General features: G+C 37.3%; 3 protein-coding genes across 5 annotated transcripts; 2 read left to right on the top strand and 1 right to left on the bottom strand.

Moving 5' to 3' along the window:
• Positions 1–1,676: 1,676 nt before the first annotated feature.
• Positions 1,677–8,037, top strand: LOC110765327 (embryogenesis-like protein). 3 transcript variants are annotated; one of them, XM_088245642.1, is made up of 2 exons: positions 1,677–2,341; positions 3,096–3,114. In XM_088245642.1, exon 1 carries the CDS (start codon positions 1,798–1,800, stop codon positions 2,332–2,334), a length of 537 nt encoding a protein of 178 aa, XP_088101768.1. In that variant the 5' UTR covers positions 1,677–1,797; the 3' UTR covers positions 2,335–2,341; positions 3,096–3,114. The 3 variants fall into 3 exon arrangements, with proteins under 3 accessions (XP_088101768.1, XP_021824116.1, XP_021824115.1); XM_021968424.2 differs by lacking the exon at positions 3,096–3,114 and adding an exon at positions 7,744–8,037 and having other exon boundaries at positions 1,679–2,341; XM_021968423.2 differs by lacking the exon at positions 3,096–3,114 and adding an exon at positions 5,398–5,711 and having other exon boundaries at positions 1,682–2,341.
• A 351-nt stretch (positions 8,038–8,388) lies between these two features.
• Positions 8,389–12,546, bottom strand: LOC110765315 (Leucine-rich receptor-like protein kinase family protein). The gene is made up of 2 exons (XM_021968403.2): positions 9,125–12,546; positions 8,389–8,855 (listed from the first exon to the last, which is right to left on the bottom strand). The coding sequence occupies exons 1-2, from the start codon at positions 11,979–11,981 to the stop codon at positions 8,473–8,475; spliced, it is 3,240 nt and encodes a 1,079-aa protein (XP_021824095.2). The 5' UTR covers positions 11,982–12,546; the 3' UTR covers positions 8,389–8,472.
• Positions 12,547–16,983: 4,437 nt separating this feature from the next.
• On the top strand, positions 16,984–18,398 carry LOC148291199 (uncharacterized). The gene is made up of 3 exons (XM_088245293.1): positions 16,984–16,996; positions 17,573–18,253; positions 18,364–18,398. Exons 1-3 carry the CDS (start codon positions 16,984–16,986, stop codon positions 18,396–18,398), a joined length of 729 nt encoding a protein of 242 aa, XP_088101419.1.
• The last annotated feature ends 6,313 nt before the right edge of the window (positions 18,399–24,711 follow it).

The following is a 24,711-nucleotide window of genomic DNA, read 5'->3' as shown; positions in this document are numbered from 1 at the left end:
CCCTTTGTGGCTAGTGAATTTTTTGGCTGAATTACGAATGTAATCCTGTAATTTCTATTTTAAAAAAAATCGATATCAAGTTGAGTCGACCTGAGATAAGCATAGGTCTGTGAGATTTATTCGAGCTTAGAAATGAGCTTGAATTTGAGTAATACTCTTACTAAAGAAGTTTATTGACTTAAAGTCTAATTTTTATAAGCAAGGTTTTAATTAGTGAGCCGAAACCGAACTCGAGCTATCTCATAAGAGCAAGTGCAGCACAGCACCCAAGCCCTGGCAACAGGCCCCCCAGGCTTGATTTCAACCTCTAGTGTGCAAAAGGTAGCCCGGGCAAGCCCACATGCAAAAATGGACTGGGCTGTTGCCCCCAGGCTACTGATGTCAACGCTTGATTTTCAATTTTTTTTTATTGTTGGTGCTTGTATTCCACGCGCCAATAGTAAAAAAAATTGAAAATCAGCTACTGACCCACCAGCCCACATAGCCCAATGGCTACAAGCCACGTAGCTTCTCCTAGAGCCTCCGATCAAAAAATCTTGCCCAATCCAACAGCTATCCAATTTTTGGCTAAAAAAAATTATCAAACCATTTTTTTAAAAAAAAATCAAAAAATTCTAGAAATTTTTTCTATAAATACCTACCAATATTATTCACTTTTCACACCAAATCTTCATACAAATTCATCTCCTTCCAATATTTTTCACTTTCCACACCAAATTTTCTACTACAAAATTTCATTTGTGCAAAAATACAAATGGCCTCTTCCATCGAAGCTGGAGGGTCGTGGACAAATATTCGAAGAGGTCAAAATCTTGGCGACAAGGTAAAAAGAATTAATTGCCATTTTATTCAATTTAATATTATTTTTTTAATTATATATTTCTTGCATTTCCAATTTAATTTTTTTAATAGATTATTCAAGGCAAAACAAAAAAGAGGAAAACCATTACGCATAGCTCCTAAAGTGAACAATGCCCGTAGTCGATTCCAGTGGTGCGTTCTGTGTTGGAAATAATTGTACTATTACGTCATTCGAAGGAAAATACTCCCCCACATCATGATCCAGTGAAATCGCCTCCACCAATAATTGAGTCGTCATTGTACTCGATTATGTCAGACTATGAGGACTGGGAGTATTTCAATTGTATGATGAGTAAGATGTGAATTTTATAATAAATATGGACACCTGAAACCGAAAATTTAATTTGAAAATTTTATCCGAAAATATAATCTGAATTTTAGGTGAGAATTTTATAATAAATATTGACACGTGGCAATGGAAAATCTTATCCAAAACGCTTATCAAAATTAATGATTTAAGTATAAAAAATAGAAAATAAATTAAAATAAATAGTAATTGCCCTTGCCCTTGTCTTTTGGGGTGGAACCAAAAAAGGCAAGGCTGCCAGTATTCATATGAATAGTAACAAACCTTTGCCTTACCCTTACCCTTTGGGGTTGGAGGTACTCTAAAAAGTACGAGTTGATTACCAGCTCTTACATAGAGATTGATTAAAGAAAAATACTATAATTTTTTTTTTCCTTAAAACAAATTGAAAAATATTTTGGTTTAAATATTTGTATACATGAGTTTAGCTAAGTTGAGTTCGAAGCACCCTTTTCGTAGTTTAAATTAAATTAAAGTAGAATATCAAATGTTCACAAAGATATTTTTTAAATTTTGTCAAATTTTTAGGGTTTAATTGGGTAGAGACTGATGATGGGGGTTTTAAGTCTCTCCTCTCTTTGCTTTAGTAATTACATGCATTTCCTCTTCTGCAAATTGGGAGAGAGAAAATGCATCATCAACATTCACAAGCTTCGCTCTGCAAATTGCTTTTCAGACGCTCTTTCAATGTTTCTCCAAACCTCTTTTCCCTCAACTCGCTCACAACGAGTCCGGCTCTGTGCGTTTCGGACTCAGCTCCATTGCCGAAACCCAAGACTCCTGAGCTTCTTCTTCACAAACCCACCACAAATTCCCCTCATTTTCTTCACCCGACGTTCTCAAACTCACCGACCCAGTTCATAAATCGTCATAATCTGAGACAATTCAGCGGTGGGGCGGATGGGTTTGATCAGAACAAAGAGGTGGACATGATCAACCTCAAGTTTGCAGAGGCAAGGGAGGAGATAGAGATGGCCATGGAGTCCAAAGAGACTGTTTATTTTGATGAAGAGGCAGAGTGTGCTCGAACTGCTGTGAAGGAAGTGCTGGACCTGTTTGATGGGCTATTGGCTAAGTCGCCGGAGGACAAAAAGGCAGCATTGCAGAGGGCGATGGGGCTTAAGATTGAGCAGTTGAAGGCTGAGCTGAAACAGTTGGATGAGTGATAATGAGGTTGGTGGATATGAGGTTTTGCCCCTTTTTTTGTATTTCGATAAATTCGTTTATGCTTTGATTATGTATTTCTGATTTTTGACGACAAGTTAGGCAAAGAGTTGGTGGTACTAAATTAGGGATGATTCTTTGAATAATTGGCTGTTTTTATTTTAGAAGAAAGGAAATAGATTATTCAAATCTTGCTAATTGTGGAAATTGGTGTACTCTGCAGTTCATGTTCTAAATTGCGTTCTTGCTAATTGTCTTGTGCACTGTTCAGAAATTCTAGGATTTTATACCATGTCTATAATCCTTTTGTTTTTAGTATCATTTATTCTAATTACTTTGAGTAGATGAAACCAGTCAACTGAATGGTATAAAGAGTTATTAGTGATATGGTGCCTACTTATTTTGCGGGGTATTTAAGTTATATTGGCATTGTTATTTGTAAAGGAGAAATCCATTAGATAGGACCTGGCAATTAGATCCTATTCCTACCAGTAAGATTAGTTGCTACCAATCAAATACCCAGGAAAACCAACTAAACAAGTTAGTTCATTCCAGAAACATCTAGCAACGGTAAGGATCTTACTTAAGATACAAGTAAGACACAAATGAAAAGTTTTTTTTAAAGCCTGATGGAGCCATTGCCTTGGCCAAAACAATTGATTATTTTTCACCAGAAGCCATATTTTCCAGTCTCTGGTGTTGAGGACCCAAAACCTATGCTGCTGCATGATCACAACCATACCCTAATGTTGTCACTCTGCAGAAGGAAATGTGCTAACATCACCCACTACATCAGTTGGTACTCCAGCATAGGAGCCCCGTAGGAAGGAGCTCAAGAGAAGAATCAAGGGAGCCTTTTCTGCTAAAGGATGATCACATGTCCTCTTTCCCCACTTAAGAAAACTACAGTATTGTCAAAGCCACATAGTACATGATACTGTGAATGCTCTTCACATCTTATAATTAACTTCAATATGCTAATATTAACTACTACGTGCTCAAAAGAAAATAATTAATATAATTCAAGGTAGAAATTCAAAGCACAACAGTCATCTTTTTAATTTGTTAGTTGATCTTAATGCATATATTTTTTTTGAAGACCTTTCCTATTGAGAGGGGCAATAACAGACTAAACTCGCACGCTTTACACAGAGGCTAGGACTTGAACCTAAGACCTCACCTGGGTGAGCAATTGCTCCAAACCACTACACTAGTGGGTCCTTTGCGATCTTAATGCATATTTAGGTTATTGGAAGTTGGCACAAGGTCAATGAAGGGCAACAGGCTTGCATAATGGATTCTTGTATCTGTCAGTCTCGGTTATCTTTTTAACCATAAAAAAACTGCAAAATATTGAAAAGTTGACCACTATTGATCAGGGGCTGGACCTCTTTTGGATAACCTAGATAATTTTGAAAGTTTGCTCCAACTCTTGGGAATGCAGCTAAATCAAATAAAACTTGTAGATCTAAATCAAATAAAACTTCTAGGGAGACCTACATTCAAAGATGATTCTTCAGAAAAGTAAAAGTGCAGATATGTTACACAAATGCATGTCTGGTTTGTTACTGTTCATTCATCTTCTTCTCCTCTTCGTTCTCTTCTTCTTCTTATTTTTAATTAAGTTTGTTGATTTTGATTCTTACAATTTCTTTTTCCCTTAGTCATTCTTCCCTGTGCGTGTTTTCCATATTTTTCCAGCATCCCTCACCAAATTCAGGTAGGACCTGAACTGATCTTTTTAGTGCACAAGTGCATTATCTTCTTTCCTGGTACTAAACTGTGGTTGGTGGCAGTAGTCTGAAAAAATGGAAGTTTCGGTTAAATCTAAACACTTTTGTTTGGTAATTGATGATCCAAGATAGCTTAAATGATCGATTAAGAGTTCTTATGAAGAGTTATCTTAAGATGGGTCACATTATTTTGGAAGTCCTCTTTTTTCACTGGTGAATACAGACACTGAAATTCCTCTTATGCACTACTGTTTCTCATACTAAGCTCTGATTGATTGCCCTGCAAATGTAGAAGAAAATAAAATCTTGTCCCCCCACAATTTGGGTGTATTTGCATTGTAGGTAATACTGAGGTGCAATAAGCCCAATGAAATTCTGGAAGAAGGAAATTTGATACTAATACAGAGATGTAATATAAAGGCTGATGCTTAGAACAGGTTATCTAAAGTTGACAAACCCATATAGGGAATCAGTGAAAAGCTTCTGGAAATTACCTGGTGCTGGAAACGCCAGAGAAATTATATTCATTGTTTCATCCTTTATTTTAAAATATTTTTCTTAAGAAGCATTTCTTGAGTTTAGCTTGTTAATGACATTTTCTTTTTGTCGTTTTGAATGAAATAGTTCCTAAATAGTTTAGCACTATGCTTAGTGTTTTTCAAAAAAAAAAATATTTCAATGCAATAACTATTGAATAAATAAGAGAATAAGAACGTACAAGAGAATCCTCCACTCCAAACCTATTTGAGGTGGTATGTAAGAACTTTTTAGAATGAGGCACAGGAACCAAGTTTAAGTAAAGAAACAGCTGCTAAACTAACTACAATGGCTAGCAATAGTTTTGCTAAAACCCTTATTTTGTTTTTTTCATTTTATGATTTGAGAGTAACGTTGACACTGACAGGTGAATGAGATTTGCATTTATTTTAGGCATAGGTGCGAAGCTCCGATATTATTTTGACTATATTAGGATTTAAAAATGATTTATTTCCTTTTACTTGTTACTGTTGTATTGAATTATTTTCAGGTGCTTAATTTATTTTGGGGGTTTCCTATAGGCCTTATTTTGATAGGTGGCTTCAAGTTGACTCTCAGTTTATCCTAATTCTCTCCCCTGTTTTGTTACTTCTCATATTCAATCTATATCTCTCTCCTCTCTCTCTCTCTCTCTCTCTCTCCTTTTTTCTATTATCTTTATCCTCTATACATATTATTCTCTGTCCTGCATCAATTTAGAAACAGAGCTGATGGTACTAGATTTTGATAAGTGAATGTGCTGGCCAGCATTCGAGTTCATTTGACTGTTTATTCTCCTTTTCTTTCACACGCTAGGACCCCACAGGTGTAGCATAGAAGAGACCAAAAGAAGATGGATAAAGAAAAAGCAATTGGCACAAGTATGTTGAAGAAATAATAGGTTTGCAGAAGAGGACATGGTTTGTCATGTGGTGGGCATGGGCTATCTAGATTAGTCCTTGGAACTACTCTATGGTGGCCTTCCAATTGTGGAGGCCCCAAAATATGAATTTACCTGACTCCACCTTGATGATTTTGCTGTGCCATAATGTCTAGAATCAGTTGACTGAATTGAATAATATCAAAAAAAGAAGAAGAAGATATTAAGAGAATTAAGATATCATTGAATAGATTATGTCTTCTAATTTCTTAAGAAAGTTGTTTCTTTGTATTGCTCATTGGTTTAGTAGAAAAGAAACTTATAATGGTGGGAACAGAGCTAGGGAGGATGACTGTTCTACAAATGAAATGGTGCAACTTCTATTGTTGTGAAGTTATATTTTGAAATACTCTAATCTCCTACATGCGAGACACCTTAATTTAGGAAATTTCTATAGCTTATGGTTTCGATAACGATAAAACTGAAACATTGTCACAAACAGACTAGTGGATTACCTCTATTTTACCAGGAAAACTTCGTTTACATTTTTTAAAGTATAAAGAAAAGCTTCGATTACATTTTTGAAAGTACAATTTTTCCTAAGCTAGTGTAACATAGAGGAGATTGGACTGTATTTTCATTTATAAGGACTTGACATAGACTAGATTGGAGTATTTCAAATGAAATGGTGCAAGTTTGCAAGCCCCTTCATAGGGTGCCCCCAATTCTATCAGTGCTTCAACGTTACATTATGAAGGGACTTGCAAACTTGCACCATTTCATTTGAAGGGTGCCCCCAATTCTATCAGTGCTTTAGCATTACATTGTCTTTGACGTTGCAAATAAAAACTTTGATAGAGACTGCAGTAGAAATTCTGAAAATTACAATCAGGAAAGAAAGATGCGATGGGGAGGGGATGGGAAGGGAGAGGGAGAGGGAGAGGGAGAGGGAGGTATTTAATGATTGAAAACATATGCATCCATCATGCGATTAATGTGAGTAGGGTAGAATGTAGTTAACATGCAGAAGATGGTAGGTGAAGATGGTGATTTTTCATTTGGTTTGACTGAATTGAATGGATGCAAGGCTAGTGCCAAAATAAGTATTTAGTGATTGAATTACTAGTAATAATCTCAATGGCCGTTGGTGGCCATTAATCTTAGTTTTCGACTACAGTCTACATGAAAAAGAATGTCACTCTCACACACACTAACTCATCACACCAGTAGATAACAAGTTTATTGATCACACTTAATCCAATTTTCATATTTTTTAGAATATTAATGAAATTATTTATTTGACCACATCAGAGAGATGGTGGGAAAAAAAAAACACAAATTATTATTTTTAATGAAAATGCAGCGTTTGTAAGAGTGATGATACTTGAAGCATCCAATTCTTGTGGAACTAGCCTTGCATCCATTCAATCCAGTCAAACCAAATGAAAAATCACCATCTTCACCTACCATCTGAATCTTCTGCATGTTAACCACATTCTACCCCTATTCATATTAATTGCATGGGGGGATGGATGCATATATTTTCAGTCATTAAATACCCCCCTCCCCCTCCCCTCAAATATCCTGCCTTCAACAATCTTGTGAAGTAAGGGTAAAAAAAACCTCTCTCCCCTGTGAGAGCTCCCTCACCGTGTCTTTGGCTTGTCTTAGAAATCGATCCCTAACCAAAATTTCGCCATTGTTAAAAGAGGCTGTAAGGAGAAAACAAGTTTACAAGTTAATTGAAAGTGAAATTTTGGTTATGTACAAATCAAAGATGGCTGATGAGACAAAATTAAAAGTTAGAGTAGCAGAAGTAGTTTTGGACGAGCCGTTGGGCTCAGCTCTAAGAGCCACTAACGACTGGTCCAATGCCTCCTTTTGCTGCTCTAACTTTTCATTTTTCATCTTTAAGACTTCAGAGTCCAAGGTCCAAGGCCTCCTGTCGTTGATTTGGACATAACAAAAATTTGGCTTTCAAGGGACTTGCAAACCTGTTACCTCCATTTCCACTCAGCCCCTCAACTAGGACTTCTGAGTCTTATTACAAAATTGTAAGGGTGAGAATATGGAGGCAGCATTATAAAATCTGCTGTGCTTTCACCTTCTTTTCTGGGTCATATTTATGCCATCATATCCGGACTGAGAGGATTTTGAGTTGACCATCAAAGCAACAAAAAGAGAAGCTGATAGAATTAATTATTGATATTGCAATGTTTAAATAATATATGATAAAAGTTGATTTTGATTATATGCTTTTTTGAACCATCAATTCTGAAAAGGTCAAGTGGCATGGACCAAACGAAGTGAGGAAATTGAGAGACATGGGTGACAAATCTTGTGTCTGCTGAGCATGTAGGGGAGGGAGAGGGAGGCATGCCCTGTTTCTGTCTGTCTGCATTTTAAGCTGCAATTCAGGGCCTACAAGTGTGGCAGCTGCTTTTCCATTCTCTTCTTTCTGCCTCCAAAATTGTTGATACTGTTTGTGATTTTTGTTGAGGAATGACAGCTTTTCTTTTGTGTTGTTACAAGCAGAGATTTAGTCTTAGACAACATAGAATCTAGAATATTCATTCTATATGTGATCAATTAAAATTAAGTACTTCAAAATTGTTAAGGAAAAAAACAAGATTGAAAGAAGCAATTGCTGATATGCTAAGGTTCAGCCACATTTTCAGCAATTCAAACCAAGATGAAAAAACTAGTGAACATGCCTATTATATATAACGTCTCTCTCACAATACGGTAATCTGTAACAATTTAAAAAGAAAAAGGAAAATTATGAAAATATAGTGAAAAAAAAGGGAAAAAAAGAAATGCAGGGACGTGTGACATGAAGCATTTTCACCATATTGACGTCTCAAAACTGTACAAGCAACCTAAACCCATCACCATCCAAATAACTACTCAAACTTTCCTCATGTCCCTCAATAGTAATATTCTCTTATGTTGGGATAGAAAATCAATTCACTAATGTCCTTGGAAGGTTTAGAAAAAAGAAAGGATAAAAATTAACTTTGAGCTGAAGACTGCTTTATTAGGGGTTGGGAAGTTTTTCCCCATTCTTCAGGTTGGCTCTTAACCTCCATTAGCAATGCCACCACTTCCTTCATGGTCGGCCGTTCTGCTGGCGAAGAGTTTACGCAGAACATTGCTATTCCGAGTGTTTGCAGCATCTCTTGCACCATTTGATCTGGCAGGCCTTGGAGCTTTGCATCTAGTATTGATACAGCTGGTTCAAAGCTTCCCATCTTCTTCTTCACCCATTCAACAATGTGTAGCCCATCACCAATCTGTGGCTGAACAGCGCTACGCCCGCTTAGGATCTCCAGCAAAACCACACCATAGCTGTAGACATCACTCTTCTCTGTTATGTTCATTGTGTATCCGTACTCTGCATTCATAATGGAGATTATTATTTGTTAGAATATGAATCATTCCCAAGACTTGTGACAAAATAAATACCAATCTATTTGTATTTGGATAACTAGAGCCATCCAGATTGAACAAATTTTTATAAATATTCTAATGCAACCTTTGATGCATAATCGTGCATCATCAATACTCTTATACAGCCAACTAGGAAAAGATCAAATGTTAATTGAGAGGGCAGTGTGTTACAATTTATATTAAATTCATAAAGCAAAAATGAAATAGCCTTACCTGGTGCAATATAACCATAAGAGCCAGCTACTCTGGACATTGCATGGTGGTAAGTTGGAGAGTTCATCAACTTTGCCAGACCAAAATCTGCGAGATAAGCTTCATACTTTGAATCCAAGAGTATGTTATTGCACTTCACATCCCTGTGAAGAATTGCCGGGACACAATCGTGGTGAAGGTATGCCAAACCTTGAGCTGAGCCAATTGCAATCTTGTACCTAGTTTCCCAGTCCAAGTTCCTATTCCCTTGCAATAGCTGTTGCAGATTACCATTGGGAATGAAGTTGTATAAAAGTAGCTTCACACTTCTATTTGAACAGTAACCTAGGAGCTTCACAATGTTCCGATGGCGAATGTGTCCAAGAATTTGAATTTCTGCAGCGAAAGAGTCTATCGGTTCTTCCTCTTGTTTTGTTTTCCACAGCTTTTTCACCGCAATCAAATCCCCGTTCTGAATTTCAGCCTTATAGACAATCCCAGAACAACCTTTCCCAATCACATTTTCATCCTTGAGACAATCCAAGATGTTGTCAATGGTGAAATTTAGCTTCTGAAATGGGATGAAAGTCCATGGATAGGAGAAATCTTCAGCTCCCGATGATGATGCCAATGCTCCTAAAGATTTCTTTACCATGTACCTATGATTTCGCATAACAACAATCCATGAGGCAATAACTGCTATGGTTACAGATGCCAGAATCACAGAGATTAAAGCAACGGTTTTTGCAGATTTTAAACCATTCTTCCGCATTAGACTTGAAGAACAAGTAGTCCCATCAGCAGACTCACAAAGATGTGGGTTCTTAAGATACGAACTTGAAGAAAGAGTTCTGAAGAAAGGCGTAACTGGTATAGGACCTGAGAAATTGTTGCAGGAGATATTTAGAGAAGCAAGACTAGTTAGAGAACCAAGAACCTTAATGTTTCCAAAGAGCATATTATGAGAAAGATCAAGTGATTGCAATTGTGTTAAACCCTCCATTGTCTCTGGGATTTCTCCTGTAAAACTATTTGAGCTCAAGTCCAAACTGATTGTTAAGCTTGTCACATGACCAATTTCAGGTGGGATTGGTCCAGAGAGGCTGTTGAAGCTCAAGTCCAGCAAAGTTAGCTTCTGCAAGTTGCGAATAGATTTCGGTATTGAGCCTGTGAGTAGATTATTGTTGATGATGAGCTTGTTCAAGTAACTCAAGTTTCCAAAGCTCCATGGAATTTTGCCAGTGAAGCTGTTTCGGCTGAGATCAAGCTGCTCCATATTCACAAGCTCCCCAAGCTCAGATGGAATTTCACCACTTATATAGTTGTTGTGCACATCCAATAGTTCAAGAACTGTGATGTTGGCAATCTCAACTGGAAGGCCTCCAGAGAAATGATTCATGTACAAGTCAAGAAAGACAAGGTTTTGCAGTTGGCCTATCTCCTTAGGAATTTGTCCTGAAAGCTGGTTTTCTCCAAGTCTTAGCCTGACTAGAGATTGACAGTGTGCAACACTTGGCGGCAACCCGCCTGATAAAGAATTTCCCAGAAGCAAGAGCTTGCTCAGCTTCTTCAAACTGAAAATCTCTTCTGGGATTGACCCAGTAAGCTTGTTTCTTGAAAGATCAAGTGCATAGAGTTCTGTGCAGTTCCCAAATGAAGATGGTATAGTTCCAGATACTAAATTACCCCACAAGAAGAAACTCTGCAAGGATTTCAAATTACCAACTTGCCATGGAATTGTACCTGATAACTGATTCTTGTCAAGTTGAAGAGCAGTAAGGCTTGTACAGTTGCTCAGCTGAGATGGTATTGTCCCGGTAAGCGAATTATCCGAAAGATGAAGCTGTTCAAGAACCACCAGCTTCCCCAAATCTCTTGGAATTGCGCCAGAGAGATCATTAGCGGAAGCATCAAGAATAACAAGGGAAGAACAGTTTGAAATCTCAGCTGGGATTGGTCCTGATAATGCATTGCCCCAAAGAAGCAGGCTAGTGAGCTTTTGCAACTTTCCCAGTTGTGGAGGAATTGAACCAGTGAGCTTGTTCATATGCAAATACAAGTTCCTCAGCTCCAAACAGAGCCCAAGTTCAGGGGGTATGGAGCCAACTATTTCAGTATCATAAAGAGCCAGTGTTTGGAGATTAACTAAGTTCCCAAATGTGGATGGGATCGTTCCCGAAAGCCCGGTAGCCGCGGCACCAAAGGTTGTGAGATTGGTGAGTAGGCCTAAATGTGATGGAATTTCTCCGGATATATACGGATTCCCACCGACACGAAACTGTTGGAGGGAGACCAGCGAGCCCAGTTGTGATGGGATTGAACCGTTGATGAGATTGTCTTGGAGGCAAAGCACTTGAAGTGAAGTGAGGTTGGCAAGTTGCTGAGGCATTTTATCAGACAATCTGTTGGAATTCAAGAAGAGGAACTGGAGAGCAGAGAGATTGCCCAGCTCTGGGGGAATGGAACCAGTGAGAGAATTGGCGGAGAGGTCAAGGAGGCGAAGATGGGTGAGTTGGCCAAAGGAAGGAGGGATTGTGCCTGAAATGTTGGTGGAGGAGAGGTTGAGAAGCTGAATATATGAGAGAGAAGAGAGCTGTGGAGGCAGAGAGGAAAGGTTGAGGAAAATGTTGGGGAGAGAGAGTGAGATGACTCTGTTTTGGGGAGAGCAGGTTATGCCTTGCCATGAACATGGTGTTTGACTAGATGGGTCCCATGAAGACAGCACAGAAGAAGAAGAAGAAGAAGATTGTTTTGCAGGCAGAAGGGAGAGAAGAGCTTGGCCATCAGAGGACAAAGAGGTAACTAATAAGATTTTTGCCATGGTTATGTAAATCAGCAATGTGAAGGAAAATAGAAAATGGGTTCTGTTTTGTTCCATTTTTTGAGTACTTGTGGGAAAAATGAAGGCTTGCAAATGGTGAAGAAGGTGAAGAAAAATGGGGGGTTGTTCTTGTTGTTGAAGATGAAGGTGAAAGTCTACTCTAAGGAGACAACATGCATGTGAAGGAGGTTTCTGTGGTTGATGAGAATGCTTGAATTTTACAACAAGGTGTTGCACTAAACATGCATGTGAACAAAAAAGCTGGTGTCACACATATCTTTAAGTGGAGTTGTATATACAGTGTTGAATTTGGTCAAACCAAAAATGGTGGAGTGTGATGTTATTTTACCTGAAAATGCTCTTTCTCATCTTCAAGACCTAGCTAGCACTGGTGCTCTTGCTCTTCTTGTTCTTGTCGTGGTGGTGGTGATGAAGATGACAAAGTTTAGGTTTGAAGTTTAAATTGTCTCCTCTGCTCTGATCAACAGCACCAGAAATTAATGGTGGAGATAGCCATGTTTTTGAATGGTTTCAAGGTTGGAGTTGTGGTGGCGGTGGCGGTGGTTACTATAAGCTTTGAGGTCTAAGGGAGCTAGAGAGAGATTTCTCTGTTCTCTTTCTCTTTCTCTTTGCTTGTGTTATGTTTCCAAGGCTTTGAAATCCCACCCTTATATTTTCATATTACTATCACCACCAATTATTCTACTCTACACTTCCTAGTAGTGAAGTGCCTGAGCGCCACTTATCAAACTGATTTCCTAAATTACCCTTCTTAGTCAATGAAGGTGGTCCCTCATTTTTCTCTCTGAGTTACTAGGGGCATTGTTGACAAACTCAAAGTGGGGTTGCTCATATCATTTTCCTCTATTTGTTCCCGCTCATGCAATTGTCATGGATAGGTGACACTTGGAATCTTTATCTTGCAAACCTAGATGTTGAATTTGGGAGAGTGCTGCTATTTCCACCCACCTGTCCTATTTTCCCACCCACTTTATTTTTAAACTTTTAAAGACAAATTTAACCCTATTGTAAAATGACTTTAAAGGACTTAAAGAAGAAAAAAAAAAAGAGATAAAAAAAAGAAGAAAGATGTAGACTTCTCAAGTTCTCACGAACCCTATTGTTTGCATGAAAATGTGATGAAGAGTGAAATACATGGTGGAATATTTGATGAAGAAGAACAAGGTCTTGCTGTACCGGAGGAAGTTTGATTTGAGAGATGGTGTGGTTTCCATTGAGGCATAGAGAGATGTATAGTAAACATGTGAGACAGAGAGAGATGGAGCGTGAGAGATGGAAAATAAGATACAACAAAAATGAGAGAGAGATATGTAGGCCGTCAAAGAGAGAGAAGAAATGAGCAGAGTGAATAAAAGGAAAGAGGAATGAGGTAATAATTAAAAGGGTATTTTAGGAATATTTGTGGGTGGAAAAATAGGATCGTGTTTTTTTAAATTTATATGGTGGGTGGGAAAATAGGACAGGTGGGTGGAAATAGCAACACTCATTTGGAATTAATCTTTATATATACCAAATAAGGTTTCGATCCAACGCTCCAGATTAATCTTAGGTGGAAAATATCAGAAATATTCATCTGACCTAATAAGTGACCGAGAAACCCTTTAAGGGCCCTAACCTAAGTGTTGTGTGATCACATTTACTGATCAGTTTATTAATGGTATAGAAATACGACAATGTTCTAAATAAAATTACTTCGATCACATTTACGGTACGGATCACTTTATTGATGATGTTTAAATAGAGGTGAGACTCGTCTACGAATCTCACTTTCCATTAAATATGTGATTAATAACATAAAGAAAATAGCAAGGCTCGTATATTGTGATAGATATAGATGGCATCCAATCCAACCCTAGTAATAAAATTAAAATGAATGTAATGTACAGATGGTAATTGCATTTAGGTCGAGACAGAATCAAAAAATTCAGAGTCTAGGGCATGGGGTGGCACAGGGAGACTCTGCCTGCTGCCTAGGGAAGAGATGGGCTTTGATCATAATTTGTGAGAGAGAGAGAGAGCATGGAAGATTGTGAAAGGCAAAAGGGTTTAGAGTAGGCAAACCAATTTCAATGTCTTTTTGTGGTATAAATTATGCGGCCTCAAACGTGGCCTTGGTGTTATTATAAGGGGTTGGCTTAAGGGTAGCGTGGAAATAGAGGAACTTTTATTGGAGCTTATGGTTTACTAGTTTTTTAACTGTGGTAAGGGTGAAATTATGTAAGAAGAGGGGCAGTGATTTGGTTTCCGAGGTAGAGGTGGTAGTGGGTTTGTTTTGGGAGTGGAGCAAAAGAAAAATTTACATGATCACATGAGAGAGAGAGAGAGAGAGAGGTTTTGGAATATATTAGGGCACAATGCACGATTAGGGTTAGGGCTTTAGGTTTTGACTGTTTTGTAGCAATTCAGCCGCACGAGATATTATTCATTTCATTAATGTTACACTCACACACAAGAAGTTTTCATTTCAATCAATTTTGGAATCTCCTAAAAAAAAAAACATAATGAATTTGGGCGCCCATAGGTTTGAAAAATAGTGGAGTGTGAAAACTATTGATGCACCTATGAGGAAGGGAAAAAACAAAAATTGTTTTAAGAAGAGTTACAGTCCTTAGTTAGGAACCCATTTTTCCAACCTAAAGTGGGCGGCTGAAGGATCGTAAGGTGCTCCAACTAGTTTCCTTTGGAACGGAAATTGGTCATACATGGCAAAACCTTAGAGCATTCACAATGGGTTCCTTAAATCATCTCCTTAGATAAATTTTAGGGAGGAATTGTAAAAATACAACTCCAACCATGCTCCATATCCACCTCATAAAATAGAGAGATCTCTAGGAGCTCCTAAATCTGAGGAGAGAGAAAGGACTCCTAGTGGCTCCCTATAATTTAATGCTGCTTTATTTATTGAGTATTTCAAACCTTTATTTAATACTAACTATTTTTTATTTTATTTTTTAATAGAAATGGACCAATTAAAAAAGAGTTATAGCATTTATGACTCTCTAAACTAGAGAGCATGATTGAAGTTTAAATTTTATAGAGAGCTCCTAAAATAACTTTTATATATTTTTAGCTAAAATTTAATTTAAAAATAGAGAGCATGATTGTGGATGCTCTTAGTCACTGTCCTTGTACTTTGGCACTTTCAAGTCAAAATAGATAATTAGCTCGAATATCCATTGAAGCTCCAATTGTTTGTGATAGGCTTCATCCACTATTACGCTTCTATTTTTCTTTTTCAGGCTTAGATACATATCAAGGAACTTTGATGGAGGAAGGACTCATGATAAGCTTATTTGATACACATCCTTTTTATTTATTTATTTAAAGGAATATAAATTCCATTAATAACCTAAAAACATTACATAAGAGTCGGCATGTTAACAGTGGCCTCATTAAAACCTTCTCAGAAAACTCCAAACGAGAAAAGAGTACCACACGTGCAACAGATTAACAAGAGAGTCCAAACAAAAAACAGAAACACAGAATAGTCACCTCTAAAACAAATCTACCCCACCAACACACATAAACTAATAAAACCCAACAAAAGAGCCCACCAACGAAGGCCTCCTATATAAACATAGTCCTTTATACAACGCGAGATTTGTTCAAAATGCAATGGGCAGAACCAAAAGAACAACAAAGATGAACAATCCACATGAACAAAACACAAAGAACCAAATTGAAGCAAAACGGACCCATCAAAAGAGCACACCAACACCTCTCAGCTTCTGTCAAAGAAGACCTCCCATGTAAGCATAGTCATTCGTACAATGTGAGATTTTTGTTCAGCATACAACAAGCATAACCAAAAAACCACCAAGACAAATGATCCACATGAACAAAACACAAACTTAAGCAAAATGAAACCTAACAAAAGAGCACACCAACGTCTCTCAGGTTCCGTCAAAGAAGACCACATATGTAAATATAGTAGAATGTAGTCCTTTATACACCGCGAGATTGGTACAATATGCAATGGGTCAAAAACGAACAGCTACATAAACAGAACATAAAACAAAAAAGAACTACCTCGGGACCCAACTTCCTCCCATACTGGCCTCTTGTCTTGACGAAGAAAACTTTAGGTTATCGAATGTTCGTCAGATGCCAAGCCCACGAACGTTCCAAAAGCGAATGATCATGAAGACCTTGGAAACCCCTTAAGGCTGGTCTCCTCCACCTTATTAGCAAAGCAATTCGTACCAAATTCAAAAAATCGATCTAAAGCGGTCACTTCCTCTCCTCGCCTATGACGAGAGATCGACCCATCCCGTTTTTATTTGATACACACCCTTATGTGGACCATTTCACACAAAAGTTTATTTTTCAAGTCATCATTCATAGATCATCTCAACAAAAGTTTGTTCAAATTTTTTTTAAAAAAAATTTAACATCTCATTTGAAGATAGTCATTTTAATATTTCAAAAATGATCTATGAATGAACACTTCAAAATTAAACGATTTGGTTCATTGAAAAAGAATATTGGATGAGCCCCACAATGTGCCCTTCAAATAAGCTTATTTAAGAGATGAAATAACAGGAGAGTATATATAAACCCTAGAGAGGCAGAGAGATGGAATAGGATTCATGGAAAGTGAACCCAAGTGGTCTTCTTATATAAACTCATGTGACATGTGTAAGATAGTTTATTATCCCAATCCTTACAGAATTGGTCTTCTATTCATTATCGGATTGCAAGACTCAAGACTGATCAAGAACTCAACACACCTCTCGACCTGTAGCCTCTGTGTCAGTGTTCCATATGGATTACAAGGCTAAAGGGGTTTCTAGTTCAATGAGAATTAGGATTAACAGTTCTATAGCAATAAGGATACCTCAAGGAGTCTCTTGATGGGCAAGACTCCTTGAGTGATGCATATAAATAGAGCAGCTCCCTCTAAGAGCTGATACACATAAAATCTCATCAAGTAATTCACCCCATTTGGAATTTGAGTATAAGGCAGTCGGTTATCTTAGAGAAGAGCTGTCTCTCAAGTGTTTGATACTGTCTCCCAAGTGTTCGATAAAAGGCTTCAATGGCAGAACAAGGTAAGTGTTCAAGTTATAATAGCTTTAAAGTTTACATGTGGTATCAGAGTATAAGTTATTTTATCTTCTACCTAACCAATTTTGTTGCAGCATTTAGAACTTGAAAACTGAAGGATAATTAAGTTTTCAAGGTTAAAGAAACTTGACACAGCAAAAGTTAAAGTTAAACACCTTGCTGTGACAAGCAGAAATTGATCAGAGTTTTGTATAGTTCTTGCCGTGTTTTGAGCAAGCCAAAGCAACTCAGACACAACAAGATCTGTACAATTCAAAGTTTTATGATCAAACTTGTGTTGAAAATAAAGGCATAATGAATGATTCACTGTCCAAAGATGTGAATGATTCATCGTGCAATTATTTTCAGCAGAACAGCATAAGAGATGAAACATGTAGGCTATCAAGATTGTTCTTCTGTCCAAAGATGTGGAACCATTCTTATACAGGAAGCTTATGTGATTTTCATGTCTTAGTGTTGATAAACATGTTTTGTTTTATTCACCAAAAGGTGAGAATCGATCATGTTTTAAAGTTTTGGGGTTTTCAATTTTAAACATATATATACTATGTGTTTTTCAGTTAATCACAACTCGATTGAAACTCTCATTGGCTCCAACTACACCAAATGGAGGGAAGATGTGGAAATTTCTCTAGGATTGCTAGATTATGAGATGGTCATTGAAGAAGAAGCTCCTGCAAAACCTGCTGCTACTGCATCTGCTGAAGCAAAAGCAAAATATGCAAAATGGATTAAAGCCAACAAGATGGCTATTCTAATCATGAGGAGATCAATTTCACAATCTGTCAGGGGAAGCATCACACCATCTGATAATGCCAAGAAGTTCATTGATTCTATTGCGGAAAAATTTCAGGAATCCAAGAAAGCTGAAATTGGTACTCTAATGGCACAACTCACTGATGCCAAATACAATGGGGAGAAGTGTGTAAGAACACACATACTGAATATGCTAGAAATTGGGAACAAGCTGCAAGCACTCAAAGTCAATGTGGATGAAAATATGATGGAAGAACAAAATATGAAGAAAGATAAGGCTGAAGAAAGGGTTAACATGGTACACAACTTCAAACCCAAAAAGGATTTTGGAAAGGGTAAAACTGCTTGGAAGAAAAACAAGGAAGAAAAGGAAACTACGGGGCTAGAACCAAAAGGTTTCAAGTGTTACTTCTGCAAGAAATTTGGTCATATGAAGAGGAATTGTGACAGATACAAACACTGGCTAGATAAACAGAAGGCTAAAGGTAAGTCTGGTCAAGTAAATGTTTGTTTTGAGTCTAATGCAATTGAGATTTCTTCATATTCATGGTGGTTGGATAGTGGTGCAACAGTTCATGGGGCTAATTGTTTGCAGGGGTTCAAAACAAAGAGGCTGCCAAACAAGGTTGAGATGAAAGTGTTCGTGGGAAATGGAGAAAGAGTCAAGGTGGAATACATTGGATTAGCTAGGATTGAGTTAGAATCTGGTTTTGTTTTAGAATTAGTAGATGTAGTTTATATTCCTTCTATGAAAAGGAATCTAATTTCAGTCAGCAAGCTTGTAAAGTCAAACTTACAGTTTGAGTTTGATGAGTTTGGATTCTCTATTTTCAGAAATAAAGTTATGATTGGTAATGGTTTTCTAAATGATGGAATGTTTCGATTAAACTGCAAGAAACCAAATCCCAGCACTGGAAATCTAAGCATGAATGTGATAAGCACTAAAAGAAAAGCAGAAAAAGAAGAATCTTATAAACTTTGGCACAAGAGACTAGGACATATCTCGGTTGAAAGAATGAATTTGCTTAACAAAGGAAATTTGTTGCCACCACTTAACCACCATGACAAAGATAGTGTTTGCATAGAATGTGTTAAAGGGAAATTGACAAATTTGAGAAAGAAAGGTGCTACAAGAAGTGAAAAAGTGCTGGAAATCATACATACAGACATTTGTGGTCCTTTTCCCACTCAAACACATGATGGTTTTAAGTATTTCATAACCTTCACAGATGACTACTCTAGATATGGATATGTGTACTTAATATTTGAAAAATCCAATGCCTTGGACATGTTCAAAGTCTATAAAGCAGAAGTGGAAAACCAGTTGGATACAAAAATCAAAGTAGTAAGGTCGGATAAAGGAGGATAATTTTATGGTAAATTTGATGAGAGAGGAAGGAATCCTGGACCTTTTGCCAAATTTCTACAAGAAGAATGTATAGTGGCTCAATACACTAACCCAGGCACACCACAACAAAATGGAGTGGCAGAGAGACGAAATAGGACCTTGATTGAGATGATTAGGAGCCTAATGTGCTGCACAAAGCTTCCAAAATTTCTTTGGGGAGAGGCTTTAAAAACTGCAAATTATTTGCTAAACCGAATTCCTACCAAAAGTGCAGACAAAATTCCTTATGAAACATGGTGCAATAGAAAGCCTAGTCTCTCACATCTTAAAATCTGGGGAAGTAAGGCAGAGGCAAAGTTCTACAATCCAATGGAAAGGAAACTAGATTCCAAGACATTGAGCTATTTTTTCATTGGATATCCGAATAGAACAAAGGGGTACAGGTTCTATTGTCCCAACAACAACACAAGATTCATGGAAACTCAAAGAGCTATTTTTATTGAAGATGAAATTGAATCAGACACTGAGGAAAACTTTGATTTTGATGAAATTTTGGAAAACAAGGAAACTGCTGAAAAGGAAAATATGCTTAGAGATATAACCATCTTACCATTCACTGATTTGAATGACAAGCAAGTCTCACCAAATCATGATCTAACAACTGAAGTTCCACAAATTGCACCAGAAAATATGCAAATAGATCAACAAGAACAGCAGCCTCACAACTTAGAATTGAGAAGATCACAAAGAACTAAGAGACCTGCACTATCCAATGATTATTTCATATACTTGCAGGAGTCAGAACATGACATCAATACCACAGATGACCCTTTGTCTTATACGCATGCCATTCAAAGTGACAACTGTGACAAGTGGATAGAAGCAATGGAGTCTGAACTCCAGTCAATGAGCAAGAATGGCGTATGGAAGCTTGTTGACTTACCTCAAGGATGTAAACCAATAGGATGCAAGTGGGTTTACAAGACCAAAAGAAACTCAAAGGGACAAATAGATAGATATAAGGCACGACTAGTAGCAAAAGGGTTCACACAACAAGAAGGAGTGGATTACAATGAGACTTTCTCACCTGTGTCAACCAAAGATTCCTTAAGGGTTATAATGGCATTAGTGGCACATTTTGATCTTCATCTTCATCAAATGGATGTTCAAACTGCATTTTTGAATGGAAACCTTATTGAAGAAATCTACATGAAACAACCGGATGGTTTCATTCAAAAAGGGGAAGAAGATTTGGTTTGCAGGTTACAAAAATCAATATCCGGATTAAAACAAGCTTCTAGGCAGTGGTACTTGAAGTTTGATGAACTGGTGAAGTCTCAAGGTTTCATTGACAATCCTTTAGATGAGTGCATTTACCAAAAATTTCAAGGGAGACATTACACTTTCATGCTGCTGTATGTTGATGATATTCTCTTAGCAAGCAGTAATCTGTCCCTATTACATGCATGACACTAAGAGAATGCTATCAAACCATTTTCAGATGACTGATTTGGGAGAAGCAAACTATGTATTAGGAATTGAAATAAGCCGAGATAGAGAAAAGGGGTTACTTAGTCTATCACAAAAGGGATATATAGAAAGGATACTGAAAAGGTTCAACATGGAAAACTGCACAGGTTGTGATGTTCCATTCTCGAAGGGTGATAAATTGAGCAGCGAACAATCTCCCAAAACTGAGCAAGAGAAGTTGGAGATGCAGGACAAGCCCTATGCCTCACTTGTAGGAAGCTTGATGTATGCTCAAGTTTGCACAAGGCCAGAACTTGCTTTCAGCATTAGTGTTCTTGGAAGGTTTCAATCCAATCCAGGTCAGGCACATTGGGTAGCAGGCAAGAAGGTTTTGAGGTATTTGCAGAGAACAAAAGAGTATAAGCTAATCTATCAAAGAGTTGAAGATTTGAAACTAGAAGGATATGCAGATGCAGATGTTGCTGGCTGTCTGGATACACAGAAGAGTACATCAGGTGTTGTATTTTTGTTTGCAGGAGGAGCAGTGGCTTGGAGAAGTGTCAAACAATAATACATATCAACCTCAACCATGCAGGCTGAGTTTTTAGCAATTTATGAAGCAACCTCAATAGCTATGTGGCTTAAAAATTTTATGTCAATGTTAAAAGTCATGGATTCTATACAAAGGCAAATCCAATTGTGGAATGACAACAGTGCTGTAGTTTATTTTGCAAAAGGAAATAAGAGGTCAGGAGGATTAAGACACCTGCAGTTAAAGTTTTTATCAGCCAAGGAAAAGATCCGAGATGGTTATACAGCCTTAGATCATATTGGAACAGATTTCAATATTGCAGATCCCCTGAACAAAGGCTTGCCTAATCATGCTTTTCATAGGCATGTTAAAAGTATGGATTTACAGATAAGTTTTGATGCTTGAAGTCTGTGGGAGTTAGTGGGAGCCATAGTTAGTTTTATTTTCTTTTAGCTAGTTTAATCGAGATTGTTTTACAGTTTATTTAATAATATTTTTTCTTATGAATGTTTTGGCATGTGGATGAAGGAAGAATCTGCAAAATTTTGCTAGCACATGTGTTTTGCATTTTCGTATCCATGAAGGAGCCATGCAAGTTTATTAAGACCTTGGTAGTCTTGTAAGGGTGAGCTAAGCTTTGTTTTGATCATTAAGTTTTCTAAGGTAGATCACAACATTGCTTTGATTCTAATTCAGTTGGTAGTCGCATGTGTTGATATACATTTGTATGTGTGGTTGTAAAAGACTTGAGTTTGGTTGGTCAAATGTTCTTTGACAGTTCCATATAAGTTTATATCAATGACAGTGGCTTGGTAAGAAACTGAGAAGGTTGAGTTCTAAATTGGCCATGTCCAATTTGACATGCACGCAGCCACGATAGCCACCTTGCGCGACTAATTTGCTTTTTCGTCGCGCAAAGTTGTGGCACGAAACATCTGGAACACTGTTTGTTTTCCCACTATTTATTGTGCACGACGTATGGATTTTTCGGTCTCGCTAAACATCATAGGGCAACGAATATATCTTCGTCGCGCAAATATTTGTCGCGCAAACATTTTCATTTATAACCGTTGAATATTTTGTCCCATTTCTAGATCTCTGAATATTTGTTATTTGCGATTTTTGGGGTATACGATCTCACAGTATATACAAACACGTTTAACGGTTGGATCGTTGAAATTAGTTTTGTAGAGTTGAATGAACACTTTTTAGTTTCAAAACATATGGAGGTTGATAACCCTACAAAAAGATTCGTACGGAAATTGATAACCCTGAAATTTATTCGTATGGAGGTTGATAACCATACAAAAAGATTCTTCTCTACCATTCCCATAATTAAAAGGGTATGAATGATGATCTTCACTAAAATCAATGAAAAACATATGATTTAGATGGCAAAATTAAAATTAAGGCTTAGGATTAATGGTTTTGTATATCGTACCTTGCGCGACGGATAGGTGTTTTGTCGCGGAAAGATGTCATTTGCGACGAGTTTAGTCGTCGCGCAAGAATTAGGCGCCAGAATATTTGTTCGCGGTTTTTTCCCCTTATTTTACGCGACGGTCGTTTTTTCTGTCGCGCGAAGTTGTTTTGCGCGATGAAATTTCTTCGTCGCTCTAGTTTGCGCTACGCATATTATTGTCCGTCGCGCGATGATCTTTTATGCGACGATTTGTCCTTCGTCGCGCAAACTATCGTCGCGCAAATAGAAAAATGTAGTAGTGCCATTAAGAGATTGCTCTTGAGTCACAATGAATATTTGACCAAGTGGGAGAATGTAAGATAGTTTATTATCCCAATCCTTACAGAATTGGTCTTCTATTCATTATCGAATTGCAAGACTCAAGACTGATCAAGAACTCAACACACCTCTTGACCTACAGCCTCTGTGTCAGTGTTCCATATGGATTACAAGGCTAAAGGGGTTTCTAGTTCTATGAGAATTAGGATTAACAGTTCTATAGTAATAAGGATACCTCAAGTAGTCTCTTGATGGGCAAGACTCCTTGAGTGATGCATATAAATAGAGCAGCTCCCTCTAAGAGCCGATACACATAAAATCTCATCAAGTAATTCACCCCATCTGGAATTTGAGAATAAGGCAATCGGTTATCTTAGAGAAGAGCTGTCTCTCAAGTGTTTGATACTGTCTCCCAAGTGTTCGATAAAAGGCTTCAATGGCAGAACAAGGTTAGTGTTCAAGTTATAATAGCTTTAAAGTTTACAACATGCTCTCCTTATATACACAAATCATCCCCTTCACATTTTATCTTTCATCAGTTAAGTATGCTTTTTTTTTTTCACTGCCTTCTAAAAGTATATACACTGAAGTATATCTAGTGCTTGCTAAACCGGCTATTTTGAATTTCATAGAGTTTAGGCTTTGATTAATGTGTCTGTGTAAACTGATACTGACAAACAAGCTTTTATAAAATTCCGCTTCCAATATGAGACTTCTTGGTACTGCAAAGAAATAAAAGAAAATCCAGTAATATAAACTGAATTATGCCCTTTATTTTCTTGGTATGTGATGATGATTTTAATAGTTTAACAAGTGTACTTGATCTCAGTCTGTCCAAATAGGTTGCAAACATGTGTTTCGTCACAATAAAATCATTAATTATTTAATACATGCTCTATAGAGTCGATACTTTACGATATTTCCATGCACACATAACATAGCATAATAAAGGAAAGACAAAGTATTATTGAATAATAATATGGAAAACTCTAATCACAACGCTAAAGCAGCTTTTTAATACTATCTCAAACCCTTGAATCACTAGAAGCCTAATTAGAAGTAAAAATACAAAAATAACATAATTCCAACATGAAATTTAAAACTTAAACTGGTGTTTTGAAATAGCAAATTATATTATTTCGCCTAAAAAAACTCATATGTACAGCATGATGTGTTTGACTTGTCTTGCCATTCTCTTCTAAACATCAGATTATGGGTCCAAATTGAAGCTCGGAGCCCGTACATGTGCAAAAATTGCATTTTGTTGTTTATGAGCTAATTACGCCTATCAAGTTGCACCTCAATCATCTCTGGCACATATTCTACATCATATATGTGACCACAACATTAGGAAATTATGTTTCATATGAAAACATAGACAAAAAAACAGAAGGTAATATTTGTTTTTAGAATTCCTTATCCATACATGTTTCACCTTCTTCCTAGTCACGGTTGATGTTGTTTTATGGTTGGTAATTAATAAGGTTGGGTGTTGGGATCGAAAAACTGGCCAAACCAGTCGACCTGAGCCAGCCGGACTGATTTTGGTGCTTTTTTACTTTGTTAAATTCAACCAGTTATCAGTGCCTAGCTCATAAATTCTTAAACCTTCAGTTAACTAAACCAAAACGAAGGTATGTAAAAATTAACCCTAATCTTACCTCATCTCTCTGTCTTGCCACTTCTCTCTCTCTCTCTCTCTCTCTCTCTCTCTCTCTCTCATATCACTCAAATATGAACAAAGGCCATTGGATCTAGTTCTCGACGAAGGCCACCGATATTCTCATCGAAATTGGAACCACATAACTAATTTCTCAATGAACCGATCATAGTCAGTGAAGTAATCGTCGAT

Source organism: Prunus avium, chromosome 8 (genome assembly GCF_965620075.1).
Source record: "Prunus avium chromosome 8, drPruAviu1.hap1.1, whole genome shotgun sequence".
Taxonomy (NCBI): domain Eukaryota; kingdom Viridiplantae; phylum Streptophyta; class Magnoliopsida; order Rosales; family Rosaceae; genus Prunus; species Prunus avium.
The sequence above is the reverse complement of the archived record's forward strand: the minus strand, read 5'-3'. Positions and strand labels throughout refer to the sequence as shown.